At 34.5% G+C, this 26,539-nt stretch overlaps 1 protein-coding gene across 1 annotated transcript in view; it reads left to right on the top strand.

Annotated features, from left to right (window-relative positions):
- Positions 1-23,367, top strand: part of LOC102809222 (uncharacterized) — a 28,638-nt gene extending 5,271 nt beyond the window's left edge. Inside the window, exons 2-21 of the mRNA XM_085507989.1 lie at positions 4,302-4,338; positions 4,996-5,214; positions 5,928-6,140; positions 6,958-7,188; positions 7,799-8,011; positions 8,697-8,927; positions 9,594-9,806; positions 10,458-10,688; positions 12,045-12,257; positions 13,090-13,320; positions 13,998-14,210; positions 15,086-15,316; positions 15,895-16,107; positions 17,007-17,237; positions 17,851-18,063; positions 18,945-19,175; positions 19,757-19,969; positions 20,778-21,008; positions 21,586-21,798; positions 22,979-23,367. Coding sequence (XP_085364115.1) covers positions 4,302-4,338; positions 4,996-5,214; positions 5,928-6,140; positions 6,958-7,188; positions 7,799-8,011; positions 8,697-8,927; positions 9,594-9,806; positions 10,458-10,688; positions 12,045-12,257; positions 13,090-13,320; positions 13,998-14,210; positions 15,086-15,316; positions 15,895-16,107; positions 17,007-17,237; positions 17,851-18,063; positions 18,945-19,175; positions 19,757-19,969; positions 20,778-21,008; positions 21,586-21,798; positions 22,979-22,986 — 4,029 coding nt within the window. The 3' untranslated portion in view covers positions 22,987-23,367. The remainder of the gene's footprint in view (positions 1-4,301; positions 4,339-4,995; positions 5,215-5,927; positions 6,141-6,957; positions 7,189-7,798; positions 8,012-8,696; positions 8,928-9,593; positions 9,807-10,457; positions 10,689-12,044; positions 12,258-13,089; positions 13,321-13,997; positions 14,211-15,085; positions 15,317-15,894; positions 16,108-17,006; positions 17,238-17,850; positions 18,064-18,944; positions 19,176-19,756; positions 19,970-20,777; positions 21,009-21,585; positions 21,799-22,978) is intronic.
- Positions 23,368-26,539: the final 3,172 nt, after the last annotated feature.

Genomic DNA, 26,539 nt, shown 5'->3' with positions numbered 1-26,539 from the left:
TATCCTAACATGTTTAATCTATGTACCAAGTTTAAATGAAAACTGATAAAGCATGTCCAAAAAAAACATTTTCAAAAAATAAGATGGCTGCCAGTCGGCCATTTTGAATCGAATCGCTAAACCACTGCATATGCATATGTCCCACATCAAGTACTAGGCACATGCAAAGAGTGAACGGAATCGGTCCAAGGGATTCTGAGATATGACTCCGGACGGACGCACAGACGCACAGACGGACGGAGACCGAATTATAAGTCCCCGTTTTCGGACGAATTCGTGGGACATTTCATTGACTCTTTGTCCACGGTATCAGGTTGCCCCCAGTGACAGTCAGCGGCAACCAGTCTAGTGTGTTATGACTATGCATGGGACTATTGTAATGCTGCATGAAACATCCGATAGCTGCCAATCAAATTCAATCAGTAACTTGAATTTTGTGATAGCGTCTGTCAACTTCAAGTTGCTTGCCATCTGTTGCGATTCTGATGAAGAATAGATATAAAGTGCGAGAGGTGAACGCGAAAGTCCTGTAACCGTGAAATCCCTAGAGACTTACAATCAGTGTAAGCGCCCTCACATTACCGGACAGATCAGGGCTTGTAATGGTTGACATGTCTATTATTAATCAGAAGACAGGCTAATTAACAAATGAACTGAGACCCCTGAAACCATACATACTTTCTTGGATAAACTTAGATCCCGACAATTGTATATACTTTCTCAGATCCGAATCGCATACATTTTAGCTTGAATTTCAGAAAAGAATGCAATGTTATCAAAAGAATGTGTGGAGCGAGCCTTAAAAGTATTAGGACACCAAAGCCGTCTACAGACACTGAGCTTAAAGAAAACCCCGACACTATAGTGCTGACATTAATTGCGTTGAAAGAACAGGCCCAGAAAACGAACACCCATGGTTTAAATATGGTGGACCTTAGTGGCCTGGTTTCTTTGCTATTTGGGTATTTCAACTTGACCCTTTACTTTGATTATTTTTTCAAATTGTCCCCTTCCTGGAACAACTTCGACAGACGACATTTGTCTGAAACAACGGATCATTAATTTCCTGGAAAGCAAGGGTCATTTTGTCAGCTTTCGTCTGCCTTTACGATGACCGCACACAATACAAATAATTTCTTGCGTTCTTGGAGAAATAGTGGTTGTTTTATTCAATTTTGTTGACATTAACAGCATGGTAACATAGCGCGAGACAAGTAAACACAGGCACATGCAATGTCCGGTTATGATCCGTGGCTTGGCTGCTCCACCCACCGTATGACATATATGCAAATTCACAAGCCCAAATATGGCCGGTGAGGTCGTTCCATCTGATTGCAGGTCTGTTGGACTTTCGCGTTCACCCCTGTTTACGCAGTTTATATTTATTTTTCAAGGATGTTTCATGGGAATCGCAAACAAGTATATAGTGTGCTGCGTTAAAATAAAGAATAGGAAATACAGAAACTGATCTCAATTATAGAGGGTCTCCATCACAATAGAAAGCTATCTGTTAAGAATATATTTTGATAATCTGGTAATACAAATAAAATAGTGCCCCACATACAATTGAAACTAGAGATTATTTATTGCAATTAAACGATACAAATTTACTGTTTTGTTGAGTTTATAAAACTACTGCAGGCACAAGTTTATCAAAATCATTATTCGAGTATGCAAACAATGATTATATTAAATGAATTAAATTAAATTAAATATTTCAATCACTAAAAACATACACTACCCCCCCCCCCACATGCATGCTAATAACTACTCATCCCCACCCATAATGCAGCAATTATAATATATGCTAATATGAATAAAAAATACATTTAAAACAAGAAATTATTTTTTCACAGAGTTAGGTTATGGCATTTACGAAAAATCATTGAATTCTTCTGCAAGATTGCAGTTTTTTGTGATGGCTGTTTTATTGACGTTTTGAGAACTTTGGTGCTGGTGGTTTCATTTAAAACATCTCATTGATTACTTTCCACGTTTTACTGGCATTATCATCTTTCTATAACTATTTTCCTTGAATAATACGTTTTCTTAGCCGTCCTAAGCAGCCTCGTCAGTAAGATATGATATGATTTATAGTTATCAATTATTTGAAAATTATTTGGGCGACTCCGCGTTTTTAAAAATAATTTGTGCTTTGTTTTGGAAGATATTAGGATACCTTTAGTGATCCATTGTCTGTGGGCTGATTTAGATTTATTTTTATTAATTTTGATTGGAAGGTGATGATTTCAGATATTACTAGTATACCATGATTTTTTAGGTTACTTCGATGAATATACTTGTCTAGATTCTTAGTTCACTGTTTTCTAATACTAGTTTTTTGTTTGTGCTTTCAAACATGGTGATTTGAGACTTTCAAAACTTTCAAACATGGTGCTTATGACTTCCACGGAACTTTTATCCCACCTGTTGTTTCGTCAAGTTGCCAAATTTTACCTTGCACACTCTCAAGATTGTACAGTCGTGTATTGATCTCTGATAACTGGGCCATTATATTGAATGACGTATGCGGTGGATGTTGTAGGGTAACCAGTGGCGGTGATATCTTTATGTCGAGCACTGCTTGTTCCCATATTGGTGGTAGCTTTATCGTCACTGAACGACGAGAATCGCTTTCTGTTACATTGCCTGCCAAACATCACATCGTCTTGACAGAGTTTAACTCTTCTAGCACATTCACGGTATTGGCCTCTTCGCTTTGACAATGTGGTGGAGTGAATTTGTGATGAAATTGAATTTTATGAAAAGCAAAGTGCAACCACACACGTTGTATTATCTCTTGTGCAAACACTTTCACAGTTTTTGTTTAAAAACTACAAACTATTACTACTACAACCACTACTATTTTCTCTGTTTATGATCATATAAATAATAATAAGGTTAAGTTTACCAACCACCTAGAAAACAACTTGATTGTAACCCGTATTGCTGATTGAAGCTTTAAGGTAGAGATGCAGGTTCGTGGGCACTTGGGAGTAAAATGTTTTTTGTTTTTTTTTGCTTTTTATTATCCAAACAGTCTTGGCTATAGACTGTTAAAATTTTGTAGAATAGTAGAACATACTCAAAAAACGATTTTAAAATATAGATAACAGGTGCAAACATTCTCTCTTTTGAATGCTTAGCAAGATTTAGCAAGGCTGTACATAAATAATAAACAAAAAACATGGTGAAAAAAAGAAATGACGGGATCTCCATATTATGCACTATATTTAACTTTGGAACTGTTACAGCCATTTTAATTATGAGCATTAGAGAACTTCTTACTGAGTGAATTGTTATGCAAATTAGCAATTATCTCAGCTTCTTTTTAGTGCACATCCCGGAACTTAAAAAAATAGCTCCTAGACGCTTTGACCTTTTGTTTTGAAATTTTCACAAATGATTGACAATGTGTTTATCTTCAAAACGCCGTCGGGGCATTGTTTTTGGTTGAATAGTGTTACAACAATCGTACAGACAACTAGCCTGGGTGTTAATTTATGCATAAACTTGAAGTAGTGAATTTTGGGCTGCTGCCCTGCAAAATTTACAAGTGGTAGACAGTTTTCAAGACGGCACTTGTTTCATAGTAACAGATGTACCCATGAACTAATTTTGACAGCAAACAGAAGCATGGTTTAGAATCTATTTTTTTTAAATCACTTTTGACCAAAAAAGCACATTTTTGTGCATATTTCAAACTACAGTGACCATAAAAATAAATACTAACAAAATTTTAAAATTCATACAATACGCTTTCCGAAAATATATAGTTTTGTGGACAAGGGAGGTCATCTTGGTTTCCTAATTAACTAATTAAAATACCTGTCAGGTAAACTGCATCTCTACCTTAATTATAATTTATGCATTCCAGATGAGTAGTGCAATATACACTGACATAGCCATCCATTAATTCCACATCAATGATCGCATAGGTAGTTTAACAAAGTAAAATGGACATATACTCGTGGGACAGGGTACATTTACACACATACATATGACAATGTGTACAGTGCTACACAACTTGACATGAAATCATCAATCTATGAGCATTTACAACAATTAATGTACAAAAGAATGATATGTGGACATCGAGATTAAGACGAACAATTGAGAATAATGAGAATATTCTCCCCTACCGGTTGAACCTGTCATATATCAATCTGAGTAGTTGATTCGTGAAAAGCCTTCTGCATAAGATCATCTGATTATCATTTAAACCCATTCTTTGCTTATTTATACCTCATTACAAAATCTTGGCACATATAATAAATAATAACTTATTCTTTTTTAAATAGGCAAACCTGGCTGGTAGATTTCCCAGAGAGAATGAAGGTAAATAAGGATTTTCACGATATAAGTATTTATAATCTGAAAAAAAAAATATTTATTTTTTATTTCAGATATATTCTCGCTAAGAATAACAACAAAATTGCACTACTAATCGGGCTTCCAAATCACTATTATTACCTTCTTCGTGGGCCGTGTTATGATTGGTTACTTCGAAACTTCTTGTCAATATCTGTACACTTATTTGAACAACAGGCAATTAATCATTTACACTTGGCACCTATTTTGAAATATACCATCAATTGCCCAGTGTGTATTTTAATCATTATATCAATTTCCTTAATAATCAATCATTCCGAAAAAATCAAATCTGTATTTGATTAGGTGGAACTAAATTCTTCTTTATAATTTCAATGTCAAGTACACGTTCAACTAACAATACTTTATGCATATTCTATTTGTCAATACGTCCAGATATACATTTCTTGTCGCCACGCAAATGAGCCATATTTTATTATTGACAAGGATCTCTATATCAAAAATACTTTTCAAAACATAAGTATACAATTTAGTAAGTTTTTAAAATATCAGACATGTTTTGACTGACCAAGAATAAATTCACCCTCCTCAAAATAGAAAATAATCAAAGCAATGTCCGCTATCTCATTCAAATGTTGACTCGCGACAATAACTTCATTTTAGAATCAACGAATGTGGCATATGGCAAGACAGCAACGCAAAGTAGTGATTGGTCCTCATCTTTCCCGGCAAGCAATGCTGTGGATGGTAATACCGCCACAAACTGGGGAAGTGGTAGCTGTACCAGTACTCGGAAAGAACTAGGTGCCTGGTGGAAAGTGGATCTCGGTGGAGACTACCTTGTATATGAAGTAATTGTTACTAATCGCCAAGACTGCTGTAGTGAGTTGTTACTGTTATTCGTAATGTGTCTTAATACTAAATGTAACAATTGCTTTTGACATACTCCCAATAGTATTGGACCGTATTAGATACGTATTACACTATACTCATTTTGGTTTAGACATCGAAACATGGTGATTAAACACACTCTGTATGTATATATCTCTTTAGTCTGTAATCAGGTTTCTTTGCAGCTCAAAAGATTCGACCCAAATTTGAAGATTTATTGTTTGTTTACAAAACATTACTATGACTCGTAGAATACTTCTGACCCGGGAACCATAAATATGATTACACAAAAAAGAAAATTTCAATGTATCACAACCGTCACAAGTCTACAACGGAGATAAATTTGGCAACAGCAAATAAACAAACAAAATGAGGGTCATATCACTAACATTCATAATATGCAAGTAGACTCTAATGGTAGTTCAATATTCCACCTCCTGCAATTATTAACTAATTATCAAACTATTGAGAATTTTATTTCATTGTTGTATTCCTTTAAAAGTAAATCAGAATCAAACGTCTTTTGTGTATGGTTACAATGTTTTACTTTTACTTACAGACGTTCATCAAAATTTAGTGTACACATCCCTTGAGATTCCTACCAAATATGACACGCGATGTAATTAAAAATGACCAGTAATCAGCCAGCACTGATTCCTACTAAGAATAAACATAACACTATCATTTTGTTTATTACATTTCAGAGACTCGTATTGCGAATTCTGAAATCCGAGTCGGTTTGTCAGAAGATATTTCCCGAAATACTCAATGTGGTGATATAATAACTGAAAGCCAGACAAGTCAGGCTAACATTTATTTCCAATGTAGTCCTGAAATAGTTGGGCGTTATGTTAGTATGCAGCTTGTAGACAAATCCGAATACCTCAACTTTTGTGAAATGCAGGTTATGGCAGCAGGTAAGAAACCAACTCAATACAGTAAATCAACTATGACTTATTCTTGTTGTTTTTCTACTTCTAAAGAACATTTTATGAGAAAATTAAATAACATGATCAAACACAAGGTTTGGTTGGCATTCTGAATTGTTTGGTAAAAATGGCGAAAAAGTTCGCATTTGTTTCTCATGAGCTCTTCAACCTATCAACTTGATATTAGGCTTGTGGCATATATGCTAAAGATACTTACAGGGAAAAACGATATACTTTTAATCAGCTGACGTGGTTTCGCCGCCATTATTGATTGTTGACAAAATTGATTAATACATTATTGCTTTATTGAGAGGATGTTGTCTTGAAGTAAGGTTTCTAGGATGAATGATTGTAGAAATTTCAGATTCAGATACTTTCATGCGTACAAAAGTGGGTTTAGGTGTATCACAACTATTTTAACTTAATGCACATGATCATAATTTAAACAAAGCACGATTTCAACTGATTTCAATACGTACGATATTGACGGAGATAAACAATGTATATGCCGTGGATATTTCTAATAACTGCTCTATCTACATTCAAACTGTGTTAGTATTTGCATACCGAAGAACATTCTAAAATATCACTTGTAAATTGTCATATACTGAATACGCTAATCACTATAACCAGAATATTCCCCTGTTTACAGTGTAATCATATAAAATGTATCATGTATCACACACCAACGACTTTCAAAGACTGCTCTAGATTAGACTCACCTCTCCACAAAATAAAATGAAAAATTAAACCAATATTCATTAATTCTATCAAATGCTGACTTTCGACAATATCTTCATTGTAGAATACCAAATAAAGCTATCGAATGTGGCAATTGGTAAGACAGCAACGCAAAGTAGTGATTGGTCCTCATCGTTCCCTGCAAGCAATGCTGTGGATGGTAATACCGCCACAAACTGGGGTAGTGGTAGCTGTACCAGTACTAAGAAAGAACACGGTGCCTGGTGGAAAGTGGATCTCGGTGCAAAATACTTTGTATATGAAGTAATTGTTACTAATCGCAAAGACTGCTGTGGTGAGTTCTTTCTGGGTTTATTCGTAATCTGTCTTAATACTGAATGGAGCAATGGATTTTAACATACTCCCCATAGTATTAAACCATATAAGTAGATACATATTAAATTATACTCATTTTGCTTTAGAAATCGAAACATGGTGTTTAAATAACGCTCCAAGTGTGTAGATCTCTGTAGTCTATAGGGCAAAGTTTCTTTGGAGCTCAAACATTTTCCCTGAATTTGAAGAATTAAATTTTGTTTATGAAACATAACTATGACTAATATGATACTCCTGATCTGAGAATCCTGAATACGATTACTTTTCTACTTTAGCAATTGCAAATAAACAAGGGCCATGCTATCCTATAGCACTGACATTCATAATAGACTTTATATTTTATATCGTTGTTTTATTCATTTAAATTAAATCAGAATCAAGCGTGTTTCTGGTATGAATACAATGTTTTACTTCTATTGTGCTGGCGTTCATCCAAATTACATGTAAACATCATATGAGATTCCTTCCAAATACCTCACGTGATGAGATTGAAAATGTCCAGTAATCATCCAGCCCTAATTCCCACTATGAATGAACACAACAATATTATTTTGTTTGTTACATTTCAGAAAATCGTATTGTGAATTCTGAAATCCGAGTGGGTTTGTCAGAAGATATTTCCCGAAATACTCAATGTGGTGATATAATAACTGAAAGCCAAACCAGTCAGGCTAACATTTATTTCGAATGTAGCGGTCCAATAGTTGGGCGTTATGTTAGTATGCAGCTTGTAGACAAATCTGAACTTCTCAACTTTTGTGAAATGCAGGTCATGGCAGTAGGTAAGAAACAAACACCGTACACTACCTATATATGCCTAAAGCCCCTACGGGAGAAATAACATAATTGTGGTCATCAACGTCGTTTCAAAAGATTAATTCTTTGCTCCCTCAAGAAGAGGTCGTCTTGGAGTAAGGTTTCTAGGCTGGATGATTTTAGAAATTCCATCGCCACAATTTTTGAATTGATATTAACAATGCAGATACTTCCATGCTTACAAAAATACATTCAGGTGTATCATAAGTAATATAACCTAATGCATGCGATCTCAACTCAAACAATGGGCCTATTTAATTTCACTAGAAACGTACAATATGGACAGAGATAATCCATGAATATGCCGCGAATAATCCTGACAATTGGTCTATCTACCTTCAAATTGGGTTTGTATTGTCATACTGAAGGTCATTTCAAACTATCACCTGTAAATTGTTATATAATGTATACGCTGGTCACTATAACCAGATTTTTTTCCTGTTTACATTGTAATCATATGAAATGTAACATGTAACACAAACAAAAGACTTTAAAGTTTTGTTTACATATTATTTATCTAGTTGCATCTCGAACATTTTGAAATAATTTGACCAACATAGATTAAACTCACCCTTTTCAAAATAGGAAATAATCAAAACAATATGCAATAACTCAATCAAATGTTGAATCGCGGCAATAACTTCATTTTAGAATACCAACCAATACTGGAGAATGTGGCAATTGGTAAGACAGCAACGCAAAGTAGTGATTGGTCAGCATCTTTTCCGGCAAGCAATGCTGTGGATGGTAATACCGCCACAAACTGGGGTAGCGGTAGCTGTACCAGTACTAAGAAAGAACTAGGTGCATGGTGGAAAGTTGATCTTGGTGCAAAATATCTTGTATATGAAGTAATTGTTACTAATCGCCGAGACTGCTGCGGTGAGTTGTTTCTGGGTTTATTCGTAATCTGTTTTAATACTGAATGTAACAAAGGCTTTTGAAATATTTCCAATAGTATTAAACCGTATTAGATACTTATTACACTATACTCATTCTGATTTATAATTCGAAGCATGGTGTTTAAAAACACGTGAATGTGGATTTAATAATGAAAAATAACTATGACTCATAGGATACTTCTGATCTGGGGCCATGAATATTAATAAACAAAAAAGAACATTTCATTCTATTACAGCCGTCACAAGTCAGTCTGCTAAGGAGATAATTTTGGCATTTGCTAATAAACAAATAAATGAGGGCCATGCTATTAGATAGCACTGACATTAATAATATTCAAATTGACTGCATACTTTAATGGCAGTTCAATATGCAAACTACTGCAACAAATTATTTAATTATTTCTTTTTGAGTATTTTATTTTGTTGTTATATTCCTTTTTTGAAAGTAAACCAGAATCAAGCGTCATTCATGTATGAGTACAATGATTTACTCTCACTGTACTGGTGTTCATCCAAATGACATGTACACATCGCGCAAAATTGCCACAAAATACGTCACGTTAGATCGGAAATGACCAGTAATCAGCAAGCACTAATTCCTACTATGAATGAACGTGACACTATCATTTTGTTTATTATATTTCAGCGAATCGTATTGTGAATTCTGAAATCCGAGTCGGTTTGTCAGAAGATATTTCCCGAAATACTCAATGTGGTGATATAATAACTGAAAGCCAAACAAGTCAGTCTAACATTTATTTCGAATGTACCAATCCAATAATTGGGCGTTATGTTAGTATGCAACTTGTAGACAAATCTGAATACCTCAACTTTTGTGAAATGCGGGTTATGGCAGAAGGTAAGAAACAAACATCACACGTTACCTCCAAAACAATTATGATGTGTTGTTGTTCTTTTGCTAAAGAACATTTTGCGAGACAAATTAAATAACCAATCAACTTGATATTATGCATGCAGCGTATGCCACCAGCTACTTACGTGAAAAATAATATAATTTGAATCAGCAATCTGGTTTCAGCATCATTATTGATATTTGACAAAAATGATCAAAGTTTAATTTTATGCTTCCCGAGAAGATGTAGTCTTGAAGTGAGATTTCTAGGATGGATGGTTGTTGGAATGTTATCGGCACAATTTTTCAATTTAGAATTAAAAGTGCAGACACTTCCATGCGTACAAAATAGGTTTAGGTGCGTCATAATTGTTGTAACTTAATGCACGCGGTCTTAACTAATACACGGCGCTAATTTGATATCAATAAAAACATAAAATAGGGATGGGGATAGACCATTTATATGCCGTTGATATTTCTGACAATTGCTTTATCTACTTTCCAACTGACTCAGTATTTGCATACTGAAGGAAATTTCAAAATACCACCTGTAGATTGTCGTATAGTGTAAACTCACCCTTTCCAAAATATAAAATAATCAAAGCAATATGCTTCAACTCAATCAAATATTGGCTCGCGACAATAATTTCATTTCAGAATACCAACCAATACTAGCGAATGTGGCAATTGGTAAGACAGCAACGCAAAGTAGTGATTGGTCACCATCTTTCCCGGCAAGCAATGCCGTGGATGGTAATACCAACACAAACTGGGGTAGTGGTAGCTGTACCAGTACTCAGAAAGAACACGGTGCCTGGTGGAAAGTGGATCTCGGTGCAAAATACTTTGTGTATGAAGTAATTGTTACTAATCGCAAAGACTGCTGTGGTGAGTTCTTTTTTGTGTTTATTCGTAATCCGTATTAATACTGAATGTATCAATATATTTTGACATACTCCCCATAGTATTAAACCTTATTACTAGATTCATATTAAACTATACTCATTTTGATTTAGAAATCGAAACATGGTGTTTAAAAAGACTCAAAGTGTGTAGATCGTCTTAGTCAGTAGGGCCAAGTTTCTTTGGAGCTCAAAACGTTTGGCCTGAATTTTAAGAATTAGCTTTTGTTTATGAAACATAACTATGACTAAGGATACTTCTGATCTGGGAACCATGAATATGATTACGAAAAAAGAACAAGTCAGTCTACTGAACAGATAACTTTGTCATCAGGAACTAAATAAATAAATGAAGGCCATCATATCCGATAGCACTGACATTCATAATATGCTAACTGAAGGCATACTCTAATGCTAGTTCAATTATCGGCCTACTGCAACAGGTTATATAATTATTTAAGTCAAACTCTTTCTTTGTTTATTAACCAAGCTTACATAGGAGAATGACACTGTAAATTACAGGAACTTAAAACCTAAAACATTATGAAAATATAAGAAATTATATTGTGAAAATTAACTATATTTAAATGGAAAAATACCATTCACACTAATACTAGAGTTGCCGTTTCGATGAAAGTGAACAAAGAATAAGTTAAATCACATATCAGGAACAAAACATTACATGGACATTGAAGCACATGGCTAGAACAATGGCAACAATCTTCATACTCCGTCAGTAGGTCAAATCTAACAAATGCAACACAGTCTGGCTTGTAGGAGTCATAAACTGCACTTGTGTTAAACACGGTTGAAATGATCTGGACTTTAAACATCCACAAACCAACTCTGGTCTGAATGATTCAGTGGTCAGAGAAGTGAAAAGAAGGTGATACTTCGCCAATGATGTTACTGACCAAAACTGACTTCCCAGTGCTAAGTTTCATTGGAAATATGCAAATAACTTCTATTGTTATTCAAAGTTCACCCTTTTTGGCCAATTCCATAATAACTAATACATTAAATTACTGAAAATACACAAATCAGATATCCTAAAAAAATGGTTTAAATACATACCTACGTTATCAAAAAAGATAAGTAGAAATCATCAAAAATAATACAGATTAAATAGCGCCCTCAATGACCAACTTTACTTAGCTCACATAAGAATCAAACATCTTTCATGTACGGTGCAGTAGTGTTCAACCAAATTTCGTGTACACATTCCATGAGATTCCTGCCAAATACCTCACGTGAAGAGATTGGAATTGACCAGTAGTCAGCCAGTACTTATTCTTACTAAGAATGAACATAACACTCTATCATTTTATTTGTTACATTTCAGAAAATCGTATTGCGAATTCTGAAATCCGAGTGGGTTTGTCAGAAGATATTTCCCGAAATACTCAATGTGGTGATATAATAACTGAAAGCCAAACCAGTCAGTCTAACATTTATTTCGAATGTAGCGGTCCAATAGTTGGGCGTTATGTTAGTATGCAGCTTGTAGACAAATCTGAATACCTCAACTTTTGTGAAATGAGGGTCATGGCAGAAGGTAAGAAACAAACGCCATACGTTACCTCCAAACCAATTATGAAGTGTAGTTATTGTCATTGTTCTTTTGCTAAAAAACATTTTGCGGAATAAATTAAATAACATTGCCAACCACGAAGTTTGGCTAGCATTTTGATTTTGTGGCAAAAATGGCAATACAAGTTTGCATGTTTCTCTCGTGAGTGCTTTAACCAATTGACTTGATATTAGGCTTGTATCATATATACCTACAGCTACATACCTGAAAAATAAAATAATTTTGATCAACACCCTGGTTTCGCCTTCATTATTCATTTTTGACAGAATTGATCAAAAGTTTAATTGTATGCTTCTTCGAGGAGAAGTAGTCTTGAAGTGATATTTTTAGAATAGATGATTGTAGAAATAGGTTTAGGTGTATCATATCTTTTATAACTTAATGCACGCGATCTTGACTGAAACACGGCGCTAATTTGATTTCAATAAAAACGTACAATAGGGATGAGGATAGACCATGTATATGCCGTTGATATTTTGGACAATTGCTTTATCTACTGTGTAACTGACTCAGTATTTGCATACTGAGGAAAATTTCGAAAACTCATTTGTATATTGTCGTATAGTGTATACAGTGGTCACTATAACCGGGTTATTTTAAGTCTACAGTGTGATTATATGAAATGTGCCATGTAAAATACACCAAAGGTTTTGAACTTTTTTTTATCTCAAAAAATATCGAAATAATTTGACCGACCTAGAATAAACTCACCCCTCCACAAAATAAAAAAAAAGTATTCAAAGTAATATTCTTTACCTCAATGAAATGTTGACTCGCGACAATAAATTCCTTTTAGAATACCAACCAATACTAGCGAATGTGGCAATTGGGAAGACAGCAACTCAAAGTAGTGATTGGTCCCCATCTTTCCCGGCAAGCAATGCTGTGGATGGTAATACCGCCACGAGCTGGAGAAGTGGTAGCTGTACAAGTACTAAGAAAGAAAAAGGTGCCTGGTGGAAAGTTGATCTTGGTGCAAAATATCTTGTATATGAAGTAATTGTTACTAATCGCCGAGACTGCTGCGGTGAGCTGTTTCTGGGTTTATTCGTAATCTGTTTTAATACTGAATGTAACAAAGGCTTTTGAAATATTTCCAATAGTATTAAATCGTATTAGATACTTATTATACTATACTCACTCTGCTTTATAATTCGAAGCATGGACTTTAAAAACACGTGAATGTAGATTTTTTAATGAAAAATAACTATGACTCATAGGATACTGATCTGGGGCCACGAAAATGAATAAACAAAAGTGAACATTTCATTCTATTACAGCCATCACAAGTCAGTCTGCTAAGGAGATAATGTTGGCATTTGCTAATAAACAAATAAATGAGGGCCATGCTATTAGATATCACTGACATTAATAATATTCAAATTGACTGCATACTTTAATGGCAGTTCAATATGCAAACTACTGCAACAAATTATCTAATTATCAAAGTCAAACTTTTCCTTTTTGAGTATTTTATTTTGTTGTTATATTCCTTTTTTGAAAGTAAACCAGAATCAAGCGTCATTCGTGTATGAGTACAATGATTTACTTTCACTGTACTGGTGTTCATCCAAATGACATGTACACATCGCGCAATATTGCCACACAATACGTCACGTTAGATCGGAAATGACCAGTAATCAGCAAGCACTAATTCCTACTATGAATGAACATGACACTATCATTTTGTTTATTATATTTCAGCGAATCGTATTGTGAATTCTGAAATCCGAGTCGGTTTGTCAGAAGATATTTCCCGAAATACTCAATGTGGTGATATAATAACTGAAAGCCAAACCAGTCAGTCTAACATTTATTTCGAATGTAGCAGTCCAATAGTTGGGCGATATGTTAGTATGCAGCTTGTAGACAAATCCGAATACCTCAACTTTTGTGAAATGAGGGTTATGGCAGAAGGTAAGAAACAAACACCATACATTACCTCAAAACTAACTATGATGTGTTGTTATTTTTGTTCATCTTCTTTTAAAGAAAATATTACGAGAAAAATTAAATAATATGATCACTTACGACGTTTGACTGGAATTTTGATTGTTTGGGTAACAATTTTAAAACAACTTTGCATCTGTTTCTCATTAGCGTTTCAATCACTCAATTTGATATTAGCATGCACCATATATGTCTTAAGTTTTTCACGGGAAAAATAACATGATTTGTATCAGTAACGTGGTTTCGTTGCCATTATTGATTTTTGACAAACTTTATCAAAAGTTTAATTCTTTGCTGACTCGAGAAGATTTTGTCTTGAAATAACGTTTCTATGTTGGATAATTGTAGGAATTTTATGACTACAATTTTTGAATTTAGGTTTAGGTGTATCATAGTTTCCATAACTTATTGCACGCGATCTTAACTCGAAGAATACGCGCATTTGATTTTAATAGAAACGTATGATATTGACGCAGATTAATTATGTATATGCCGTGGATAATTCTGACATTTACTCTATCGACATTCGAACTGAGTTAGTAATTGCATCCCGAGGGTCATTCCAAAATATCAATTGTAGATTGGCTATAGTGTATATACAGTGGTCACTATAACCAGAATATTTTCCTGTTTGCAGTGTAATCATATGAAATATGTCATAAAACACAAACCAAAAATTTCTGAGTTTTTGTTTACATATTATTGGTCTAATTGTATCTCAAAAATGTCAGAATAATTTGACTGGCCTATAATGAACTCATCCCTCCGCAAAATAGAATATAATCAAAACAATATCCATTAACTCAATAAAATATTAACTCGCGACAATAATTTTATCTTAGAATACCAACCAATACTGGAGAATGTGGCAATTGGGAAGACAGCAACGCAAAGTAGTGATTGGTCAGCATCTTTCCCGGCAAGCAATGCTGTGGATGGTAATATCAACACAAACTGGGGTAGTGGTAGTTGTACCAGTACTCAGGAAGAAGAAGGTGCCTGGTGGAAAGTCGATCTCGGTGCAAACTACCTTGTGTATGAAGTTATTGTTACTAATCGCCAAGACTGCTGTAGTGAGTTTCTTCTTGTATTGTTCGTAATATGTTTTAATACCTAATGTAACAATGGCTTCCAATAGTATTAAATCGTATTGGATACATATTACACTATACCCATTTTGCTTTATAAATCGAAACATGGTGTTTAAAACACTCTAAGAATGTAAATCTCTTCAGTCAGTAGGACCAAGTTTCTTTGGAGCTTAAAATGTTTGCCCCAAATTTGAAGATTTAACTTTTGTTAATGAAACATAAATATCATTCATAGAATACTTCTGATCTGGGGACTATGAATATGACTACACAAAAACGAACACTGCATTGTATAAAAAACATCATAAGTCAGTCTATAAAGGAGATAACTTTGGAATAAGGAAATAAACAAATAAATGATGGCCTTTCTATCAGATAGCACTGACATTCATAATATGCAAATAGACTGCATACTCTAATGGCAGTTCAACAATGCAGCTACTGCGATAAATTATCTTATTATCAATGTCAAACTGTTTCATTTTGACCAGTAATCAGCCTGCACTAATTCCTACAATAAATAAACATAACACTCTATCATTTTGTTTATTACATTTCAGAAAATCGTATTGTGAATTCAGAGATCCGAGTTGGTTTGTCAGAAGATATTTCCCAAAATGAGCAATGTGGTGATATAATAACTGAAAGTCAAACCAGTCAGGCTAACATTTATTTCGAATGTAGCGGTCCAATAGTTGGTCGTTATGTTAGTATGCAGCTTGTAGACAAATCTGAACTTCTCAACTTTTGTGAAATGCGGGTCATGGCAGAAGGTAAGAAACAAACACCATACATTACCCCTAAACCGACAGTGATTGTTGTTCATCATCATCTTCCTCTAAAGAACATTTTACTAGGAAGAATAAATACTATGATCAGTCACTGGTTTTGACTTGCATTTTGATTTATTGGCAGATATTGAAAAAAAAAGTCTGTATTTGTTTCTCATGAGTGATATAACCAATGAACTTAATACTAGGCATGCAGCATATGTGGTTATAGCACCGTGCAGGGGAAATAACAAATGTGATCAGCAACGTGGTTTCGCTGCCATTATTTAGTTTTGACAAAATTGATCAAAAGTGTATTTATATGCTTTCTGGAAAAAAAATTATCTTTAAGTATGGTTTCTAGGTTTGATGATTGTAGAAATTTCATTGCCATACTTTTTCAATTTAGAAATTAAATTGAAGATACTTCTATGAGTTCTATGAGTACAAAATTTGGTTTAGCTGTATCATAGCTATAACTTAACGCGATTTCAATTCAAACAATGGGCCTATTTAATTTCCCTAGAATCGTACAATATGGACAGAGATAATCCATGATTATCCCGCGAATATAAGTGACAATTACTCTACCTTCGAATTGAGTTTGTATTTTCATACTGAAGGTCATTCCAATATATCACTTGTAAATTGTCATATACTGTATACAGTGGTCAGAATAACCAGAATATTTTCCCGTTTACAGTGTAATTATATGAAATGTATCATGTAACATACACCAAAGAGTTTTTTCTTTTATATATTATTTGTGTGATTGCATCGCAAAAATATCTGAATAATTTCACTGACCTACATTAAACTCACCCTCACTAAAATAGAAAATAATCAAAGCAATACCCAATATCTCAATCTAATATAAACTCGCGACAATAACTTCATTTTAGAATACCAACCAATACTGGAGAATGTGGCAATGGGTAAGACAGCAACGCAAAGTAGTGATTGGTCAGCATCTTTCCCGGCAAGCAATGCTGTGGATGGTAATACCGCCACAAACTGGGGTAGTGGTAGCTGTACCAGTACTCTGAAAGAACATGGTGCCTGGTGGAAAGTGGATCTCGGTGGAAACTACCTTGTGTATGAAGTGATTGTTACTAATCGCCAAGACTGCTGTAGTGAGTTGCTTCTTGGATTGTAATATGTTTTAATACTCCATGTAACAATGGCTTACTCCCACTAGTATGAAACTGCACTGGATATATATTACTCTATACACATTTTGCCTTAGAAATTGAAACATGGTGTTTAAAAACACTCCAAGTGTGAAGCTCTCTTTTGTCAGTAAGGCCAAGTTACTTTGGAGCTCAAAACGTTTGCCCTAAATTTGAATATTTAACGTTTGTTTACGGAACATCACAATCACTCATACGATAACGTTGGCATCGGCAAATGAACGAATAAATGATGGTCATCCTATCAGATAGCACTGGCTAGTTCAAAACCTTGAAACCTTCGGCGAAAATTATCCAATTATCAAAGTCCAAATGTTTGTTTTTGTATATTTTATTTTACTCTTTTATTCCTTTAAAATAAATCAGAATCAAGCGTCTTTCTTATATGTTTACGATGTTCTATTTTCAGTAATCTGGCGTTCATCGAAATTCCGCGTACACGTCGCGTGAGATTTCTACCAAATATGTCACATGATGAGATTAAACATGCCCAACACTAATTCCTACTATAAATGAACATAACACTATCATTTTGTGTTTTTTTTTTACATTTCAGAAACTCGTATTGCGAATTCTGAAATCCGAGTCGGCTTGTCAGAAGATATTTTCCGAAATATTCAATGTGGTGATATAATAACTGAAAGCCAAACAAGTCAGTCTAACATTTATTTCCAATGTACCAATCCAATAATTGGGCGTTATGTTAGTATGCAACTTGTAGACAAATCTGAATACCTCAACTTTTGTGAAATGAGGGTCATGGCAGAAGGTAAGAAACAAACACCATATATTACCTTAAAACTAATTTTGCTGCTGTTGTTCTTCTTCTGCAGACCATTTCACGAGAAAAAATAAATAATACGGTCAGTCACGAGGTTTGGCAAGCATTTTGAATTTTTTGGCAAAAATAGCAAAAACATTGTATTTGTTTCTCATAAGTGCTTTAACCAATCAACTTAATATTAAGCTTGCGGCATATATGCCTATAAAACTCTTTACAGGAAAAATAACCTAATTGTGATCAGGAACGTGCATTTTCCTCCATTAATAATTTTTGACAAAATTGACCAAAAGTTCAATTCTATGCTTCCGCGAGAAGATGTTGTCTTGAAGTCAGGTTTATAGGTTTAATGGCAGTAGAAATTTCATCGCAACAATTTTTGTAATTTAGAATTAAAAAATCAGATTCTTCTATGCGTAAAAATGTGGGTTTAGGTGTATCATAACTATTTTCACTTAATGCACGCGATCTTAACGCACACATGGCGCAAATTTGATTTTAATAGAAACATAGAATATGGACAGAAATAAACTACGTATATGTCGTGAATATTTCTGACAACCTACCTTCGAACTGTGTTAGTATTTGCACAACGGGGGATATTTCAATTATTACTTGTAAATTGTCACATACTATATACGCTGGTCACTATAACCAGAATATTTTTCTGTTTACAGCGTACTTATATGAAGTTTGCCCTCTAACATACACCAAAGACTTTCAAGCTTTTTTTTTTACATATTATTGGTCTAATTGCATCTGAAAAATATCAGAATAATTTGACCAATAGATTCAACTCACCCTTTCCAAAATGGAAAATAATCAATATCTCAATCAAATGTTGACTCGCGACATTAACTTCATTTTAGAATACCAACTAAGACTAGTGAATGTGGCATTCGGTAAGACGGCAACGCAAAGTAGTGATTGGTCAGCATCTTTCCCGGCAAGCAATGCTGTGGATGGTAATACCGCCACAAACTGGGGTAGTGGTAGCTGTACCAGTACTACGAATGAACAAGGTGCCTGGTGGAAAGTTGATCTCGGGGCAAACTACCTTGTGTATGAAGTGATTGTTACTAATCGCCAAGACTGCTGTGGTGAGTTGTTTTTGCGTCTATACGTAATCAGCCTTAATACTGAACGTAACAATTAACGGCTTGACATACTCCCAATAATATTAAGCCGTATTGTATGTATACATTTGAATTATATGATACTGCTTTTCTGAGGACTATGAATATGACACTTCATTGTATCAAAACAGTCGCAAGCCAGTTTACTAAGAGATAACTTTGGCATCAGCAAATACACGAATAAATTAGGCTCGTCCTATCATTGATAGTCCGATAGCACTGACATTCATAATATGCAAACAGACTGCATACTCTAATGGCAGTTCAATATTTCTCCTACTGCGAAAATTAGCTAATTATCAAAGTCAAACTGTTTTCTTTTGTATATTTTTTTATTATTCTTTTGTTCCTTTAAAGGTAAATCTGAATCAAGCGTCTTTCATGTATGGGTACGATGTTTTACTTTAACTGTGTTCATCCACATTTTCTGTACACATCCCTAGCACATACATCACATGATATGTTTGAAAATAACCAGGAATCAGCCAGCACTAGTTCCTACTATGAATAAATACAACATTACCGTTTTGTTCGTTACATTTCAGAAACGCGTATTGTGAATTCTGAAATCCGTGTCGGTTTGTCAGAAGATATTTCCCAGAATACTCAATGTGGTGAAAAAATAACTGTAAGCCAAACCAGTCAGGCTAACATTGATTTCCAATGTAGCAGTCCAATAGTTGGGCGTTATGTTAGTATGCAACTTGTAGAAAGATCTGACTTACTAAACTTTTGTGAAATGCAGGTCATGGTAGAAGGTAAGAAACAAATACCATACATTACCTTTAGACTTACTATGATGTGTTTTTGTTGTTGTTGTTGTTCTTCTTCTTAAAAACATTTAATGAAAATAATTAAATAATATGATCAGTCACGAGGTTTCCAGGCTTTTTATTTTTTTGGCAAAAATGGGAAAATAAGTGTGCATTTATTTTTTATGAGCGCTTTAACCAATCAATTTGATACTAGTCATGTAGCTTATATGGCTAAAGCTCCTCAAAGGTAAATTGATCGAAAGTTAAATTCTATGCTTCTCGAGAAGATGTCTTCTTGAAGTAAGGTTTCTAGGATGGATCATTTCAGAAATTCAATTGCCACAATTTGGAATTGAAAAATTAAAGTGGAGATCTTTCCATGTGTTTAAAAGTAGTTAAAATTGTATCATAAATGTATAAATTAATGCTCGCGCTTTGGACTCACACAGTGAGAAACGTACAATATTGACGGAGATTAGTCATGTATATGCCGTGAATATTTCTGCCAATTTATATATCTGCTTCGAAATGATCAGTATTTGCATATCAGGGGGAATTCCGAGATATCACTTGTAAATTGTGGTATATTGTATGCGCTGGTCAGTATAACTAGAATATTTTTCTGTTTACAGTGTAATTATATGAAATGAATCATGTAAAACAGACCAAAGAATGTCAATCTTTTACATATTAGGCATCAAAATTGACTGACCTTGATTAAACTCATCCGTCTCCAAAATAGAAAATAATTAAAACAATATCCATCAACTCAATCATCAAATGTTTACTCCCGACAATAACTTCATTTTAGAATCCCAACTAGAGCTAACGAATGTGGCAATTGGTAAGACAGCAACGCAAAGTAGTGATTGGTCAGCATCTTTCCCGGCAAGCAATGCTGTGGATGGTAATACCAACACAAACTGGGGTAGTGGTAGCTGTACCAGTACTCAGGGAGAAGAAGGTGCCTGGTGGAAAGTGGATCTTGGTGCAAACTACCTTGTGTATGTAGTAATTGTTACTAATCGCCAAGACTGCTGTGGTGAGTTATTTCTTGGTCTACCCGTATTCTGTCTTAATACTCCATGTAACAATGGCTTTCGACATACTCCCAATAGTACTAAACCTTATAAGATATTACACTATACTCATTCTGCTTTGAAACATGGTGTGTGAAAACACTCCAAGTGTGTAGATCTCTTTGGTCAATTGGGCCAAGTTTCTTTGGAGCTCAAAAAATTTCCCCCAAGTTTGAAGATTTAACTATTGTTTACGAAACATCACTAAGACTCATGGCATACTGCTGATTTGGGGACCATGAATGTGACTACACAAACAAGCTAATAAGCCAAAGTCAAACTGTTACATTTGAATATTTTATTTTATTTCTTTTCTTTATTTTTTTTTTTTAAATAAATCAGAATAAAGCGTCTCTCATGTATGAGTACGATTTTACTATTTTGACTGTGCCTGCGTTCATTCAAATCTCGTGCACACGTCGCGTGAGATTCCTGCCAAATAAGTCACATGATGATATTGAAAATGACCAGTAATCATCCAGCACTAATTCCCACTATGGATGAACATAATACTCTATCATGCTGTTTGTTACATTTCAGAAACTCGCATTGTGAATTCAGAGATCCGAGTCGGTTTGTCAGAAGATATTTCGCAAAATACTCAATGTGGTGATATAATAACTGAAAGCCAGACCAGTCAGGCTAACATATATTTCCAATGTATCAGTCCAATATTTGGGCGTTATGTTAGTATGCAACTTGTCGAAGGATCTGAACTCCTCAACTTCTGTGAAATGCGGGTCATTGCAGAAGGTAGGCAACAAACAATTACATTGTTGTTCTTTTTGTTATGAGAAAAATGAAATAATCAGTTACAAGGTTTGGCTGGTATTAAGAATTTTGTTTTGGCAAAAATGGCAAAAAAAATTTTGCATGTGTTTCTCATGATCGCTTTAACCAATCAACGTGATAATAGGCGTGCAGCATATATGGCTAAAGCTTTTGCGGGTAAAATAACATATGTTTGATCAGCAACCTAGTTTTGGCATTTGTGTCTCATGAACGCTCTAGCCAATCATCTTTTGTATATGAAATGAATAGAAACTGTTCCTTGATTTTTAACATAATTTACCAAATTATCATTATCATTTTTTCTGGCAAAAATCACTCTAATGTTGAGCTTATGTTTTTCACGAGTGCTTAAACCAATCAACAGTTGATTCAGTGAACTAGATATTCTGTGTGTATCATATATGTGAAAATCATTTTACAGGAAAAATAACCTGGTATTTATTTTCGTACGTTATTCAACTGATCGACTTGATATCCAACAAATATCACCAAATCTTCACATGAGAAATAATAATCTAATTATATCGATCAGTCAAATGGTTTGATACCATAATTGATTTCCCGAAAAAATGTTGAAGTTGTCGGAATTTGTTTCTCATTAATACTTAAATAAATCAACTGGATATTTTGATTGTAAAATGTATGTCTCAAGTTTTGTAGGAAAGAATAACATTCACATCGTTCACATGATTTGACCGCCATCTTGGATTTCCGGCAAAATGACCAAAATGTTACTTCACAGTAACAGCACTGCACACCGGATACCATCCTATCACGTGACCATAAATACATACGATCAACGTAGACATTATCAAGGTTCCACTTTGCCCTCACTCACACCGCTTGTGACTTTAATATATAATATTACAACCTTACATAGTGTAAAACGTGTCTTATTAGCTCGCGTTTTATCCAGCTAATTTAGCCAAGATTTAGCTAAATAAGTATATTCCTACAATGAAATGTTGACACTGCAGCTCAATTAAAATTTCGTTGCATTCAGCAAAATTTGCTAAAATGACAGGTAGCTACTACAAAGTGTTTTACAGTATACACATATTCTTTTGATTGTGAAGACATGATGAATATGTAGGTAGATAATTCCTTCGATAATAAAATAGTATTTTCCAATTATTTATAGAATTATAGATCTTGGAATACAGACAACTGTGGAGCAAAGATCACATTTGATGTCAGCTAAACGAGCGTTACAATTGAAAGATCAAAAGATCAGGTGTAAAGTGAAGATGTATTAGAAGAACTTTTGCTAAACTAGAAATAGTTCGACGATCTACAGGATGTTTTCCAAATTGTATTACTGTATTTATTGCATGGTATAGCGAGAATATTAGTATATCGTTCCATTCCTATAATTGTAATTCATCTCATCTTTGAAGGTATATATTTATTTGGAATCCCTGCAACTTATTACTATTTATTATTACTCTTATAGAACAATTTGCATGACGGGTTCAAGTGCTATGTAACCAAGTATTTTTCTAATCATTAAACTTTACACCATACTCTGTGGTTTGCGTGTTATGTATTTTTGTTTGTGGCAATTATACTTAGCATATATACAACTGAATATAAATAGATGTACGGCTGGTTTACAATCAGATTTGCTAATATTAACCTATGGGTATAAGGACACTAACCGGATTAAACTTTAGTAGTTTCACTAAAACTAATCGATTTAATCAGTGAGTGTCGGCATACCGCATTGGATAACGACGTTAATTGGGTGAATATCACTAGTTTCTATAGTAGATAGTCAGTTTTAAATTTTCTACAAACCCGGTCGTAACTGATATGTGTGTATTGTGTTTGTGAAACTCCCTCATTGTACATGACCAATGTGTAATGATCTGATCTGACAAAACGACACCTATGTACTCAGCGTACCAGATTGCATGTGTAACCATAAGTGGCAAAATCTGGGTTGAGTCCAATCTGATTAAAATCTGATGTAGTGTACGGGCTTTAATTATTTTGGCTATAAACTTATTTTAATTTTATTTTTTATTACTTTTGTTATTAATGTCATTTTATTTTATTATTTTACTTTGATTTTGATTTTGTGATTTTTTTTTTTTTAATTCTGCCCTACCTACATCTGATCAGCTCACCACTCAGACCAATAACCAACCGATCAGGCATACAAACTTATGGATGAAACAACTTTAGTTGTCTAAGTTTAGATGTTTAAGGTAGCGAGAAGGGAAATTTTCACTTTTTTCTTGATTTTTCAAAAATTGATAAAACGGTTACTTTAGACCTTGATACATCACCCCAGGTTTACAAAAGATCGAAATTGCGAAATAACGTTGCTCAAATTAGTGTTTTAAAACACTAGAAGAAAAGACTACAACTGCCGTTTCGTGGATATTTGCATAGTGTTTATCTTTGGAAGGAATTAAATGATAACATCTTATCTGTATACTCTGTTGTTGACGATTCTGATATAACGGGTGATAAGCTTCCAGTTGCAAACAATGCGTGTTTATCTAACGTCCATTGTCAGCATTATTGTCAGTTGAGACTTCGTCGGAGAAACATGGTCATACAGTACTCATTTCGCCCAACCTTCCGCTTTTACATCGACCGCTTATCGCTTAATTTCCGACCACGCGGTCTTGTCCGACCGGAAACCGACCGCATTTTAATCGCGTTTTTTTTTTCGCTCGCTCGCTCATTGAAAACATTGACCGCTCGCCCAAACACTGAAAACTGGCACATGGGTGGTCGAAATGGTGGTTTTGATAGTAAAGTGTGAACATACAACTAGTATTAACTATTATTACATTCTGAACGATACTTCAAATCTAATAGCTGTATTACACTTGTATCGTGAAAGCAACTGAACTGGGACTTCTTGTTACGTGTTTTGGGTGCTTGTTCTAGATGTAATATTTTTTATATTTTAATGAGACAGTTACGTGAAAAAAAGCCTAGGTAACTCCTTTTGACAGAGCAGAGAAACGAGGAAATGTTAGTGATTAATTCCAAAAATAACGATATCGAATCCACATCGGTCCACGTCTGGTAAAATTTGACATTCAATTTTTAAAATTAAGTCACGATCATTGAATGAGCTCGGTCTATACCGTATACGTACCGCAAAAGTATTCCCACAAAAAATATTTTCGACTAAAAACGGCCACATGCCCTGAAAAAATCGAACAGAGCTTGACATGTATGAATAATTTATTGGGCTTAAAAGAAAAACGTGTCAAATTTAGTTATAGCCATAACTATTTGGTGACCAGTCTATGAACAATTCAAAGTCCTTCAAGGCTGAAAATCATCGACGCTACTCTGGTTTACTTTATTTCACAACTTGCAGAGAAAACTGATTCGCGTGTATCTTAGCCTAGTATTTTCTTTTTGAACTAAGGTCAAATTCCATCAGTTTGTCAAAAAATATGTTTTTCAGCGAATAATTTTGAAGCCTGTCACAGCACAGACAACTATGTGAATCGACGCCGGTGATTGGATTGTACGACGACCCTTCAATTAGCGTCAAATATGCAACATCATTGATTGGTTGAGAGTCACCTGATCGGAGCACGAACTGGGTCACAGAACCATATTTGTCCGTATTATCAACAGGACTTTGCAAAATAATCACACCCACATTTTCAATCATTTTTAGCGCGGAAGTTGCCAACAAATGTAAAAAAAAATCGTGAATTTCATGGATTCGAATAAAATAAAGCAAGCGATTGATAAGGATGATTATTAATATTTTCCCCGATGCTCTTCGAATTTTTATTTTTTTTATTTCAAGGTAAGAAATGGCTAGCTGAAGTTGCATCGTCTTCAATGCGGTCGTTTCACCGCGAACAACTCTAGCTCTGTTTTGGGCATGGTTTAGTTTTGCGATGTAAAATAAAATATATATTAAAATAATAATACTTGATTAATTATTTGGGGTTTCAGCCCACAAATTACGGACATGATCTCCATGAATTACGGTCAATGTTTGTCTTCTCTCGGCTGATTGTCACGGTGTTGATCGACGCCCTTCCTAAACTCAGTATGGAGAAACCAACGGGGATCGACATTCCAAACAAACAGTCGAAATTATCAACGAAAGACGAGATTTTTCTAGATATTTACAAACATACTGTCATGACAAACATATGTAAAATTAACAAATACACAAAGAGGTGTAATATTAGGTTTTATTTTAGGCTTAGAAATATTTTCTTTCACTCAGCCCATGCATGTAACTGCCATTTAGCTTTACGGTCCTTCAGCATCGGGGGAAAACAACAATAATTATACAAAACACATTACGAAGACTCAACAATCAGGAAAGAAACCCCAGACAACCATTTCGTACTTGTGTTGAAATACATTTTGTATTTCACGTCAGAATATTGTTTAAAATAAAATATTCAGCCCAAGCCAAATCGAGGTCAAAGGGTCAGGTTGCGTGCATATAATTATATATAGTTAAAACAAAAAGTATTTGAACTTTTGTCAGCTGTTCAACATCTATAAAAAACAGAAAGACAATTATAAGACAATGTGAACCTCGGAAATTATTCTGTTAGTCCGAATTTTAAATGCGCGCGAGCGAGCAGGTGAGCGGTGATATTTCGGGGTTTGCGCGGTCGAAAATAAAGCGGAAATTGCCCGGTCGAATTCAACAAGCGGTCGCAAAAGCGAGAGAAAAAGGTGATTGGAAAGCGGA

Source organism: Saccoglossus kowalevskii, chromosome 14 (genome assembly GCF_978046115.1).
Source record: "Saccoglossus kowalevskii chromosome 14, keSacKowa6.1, whole genome shotgun sequence".
Lineage (NCBI taxonomy): Eukaryota > Metazoa > Hemichordata > Enteropneusta > Harrimaniidae > Saccoglossus > Saccoglossus kowalevskii.
Note: the sequence above shows the minus strand (reverse complement) of the source record. Positions and strands in the feature narration are given on the sequence as shown.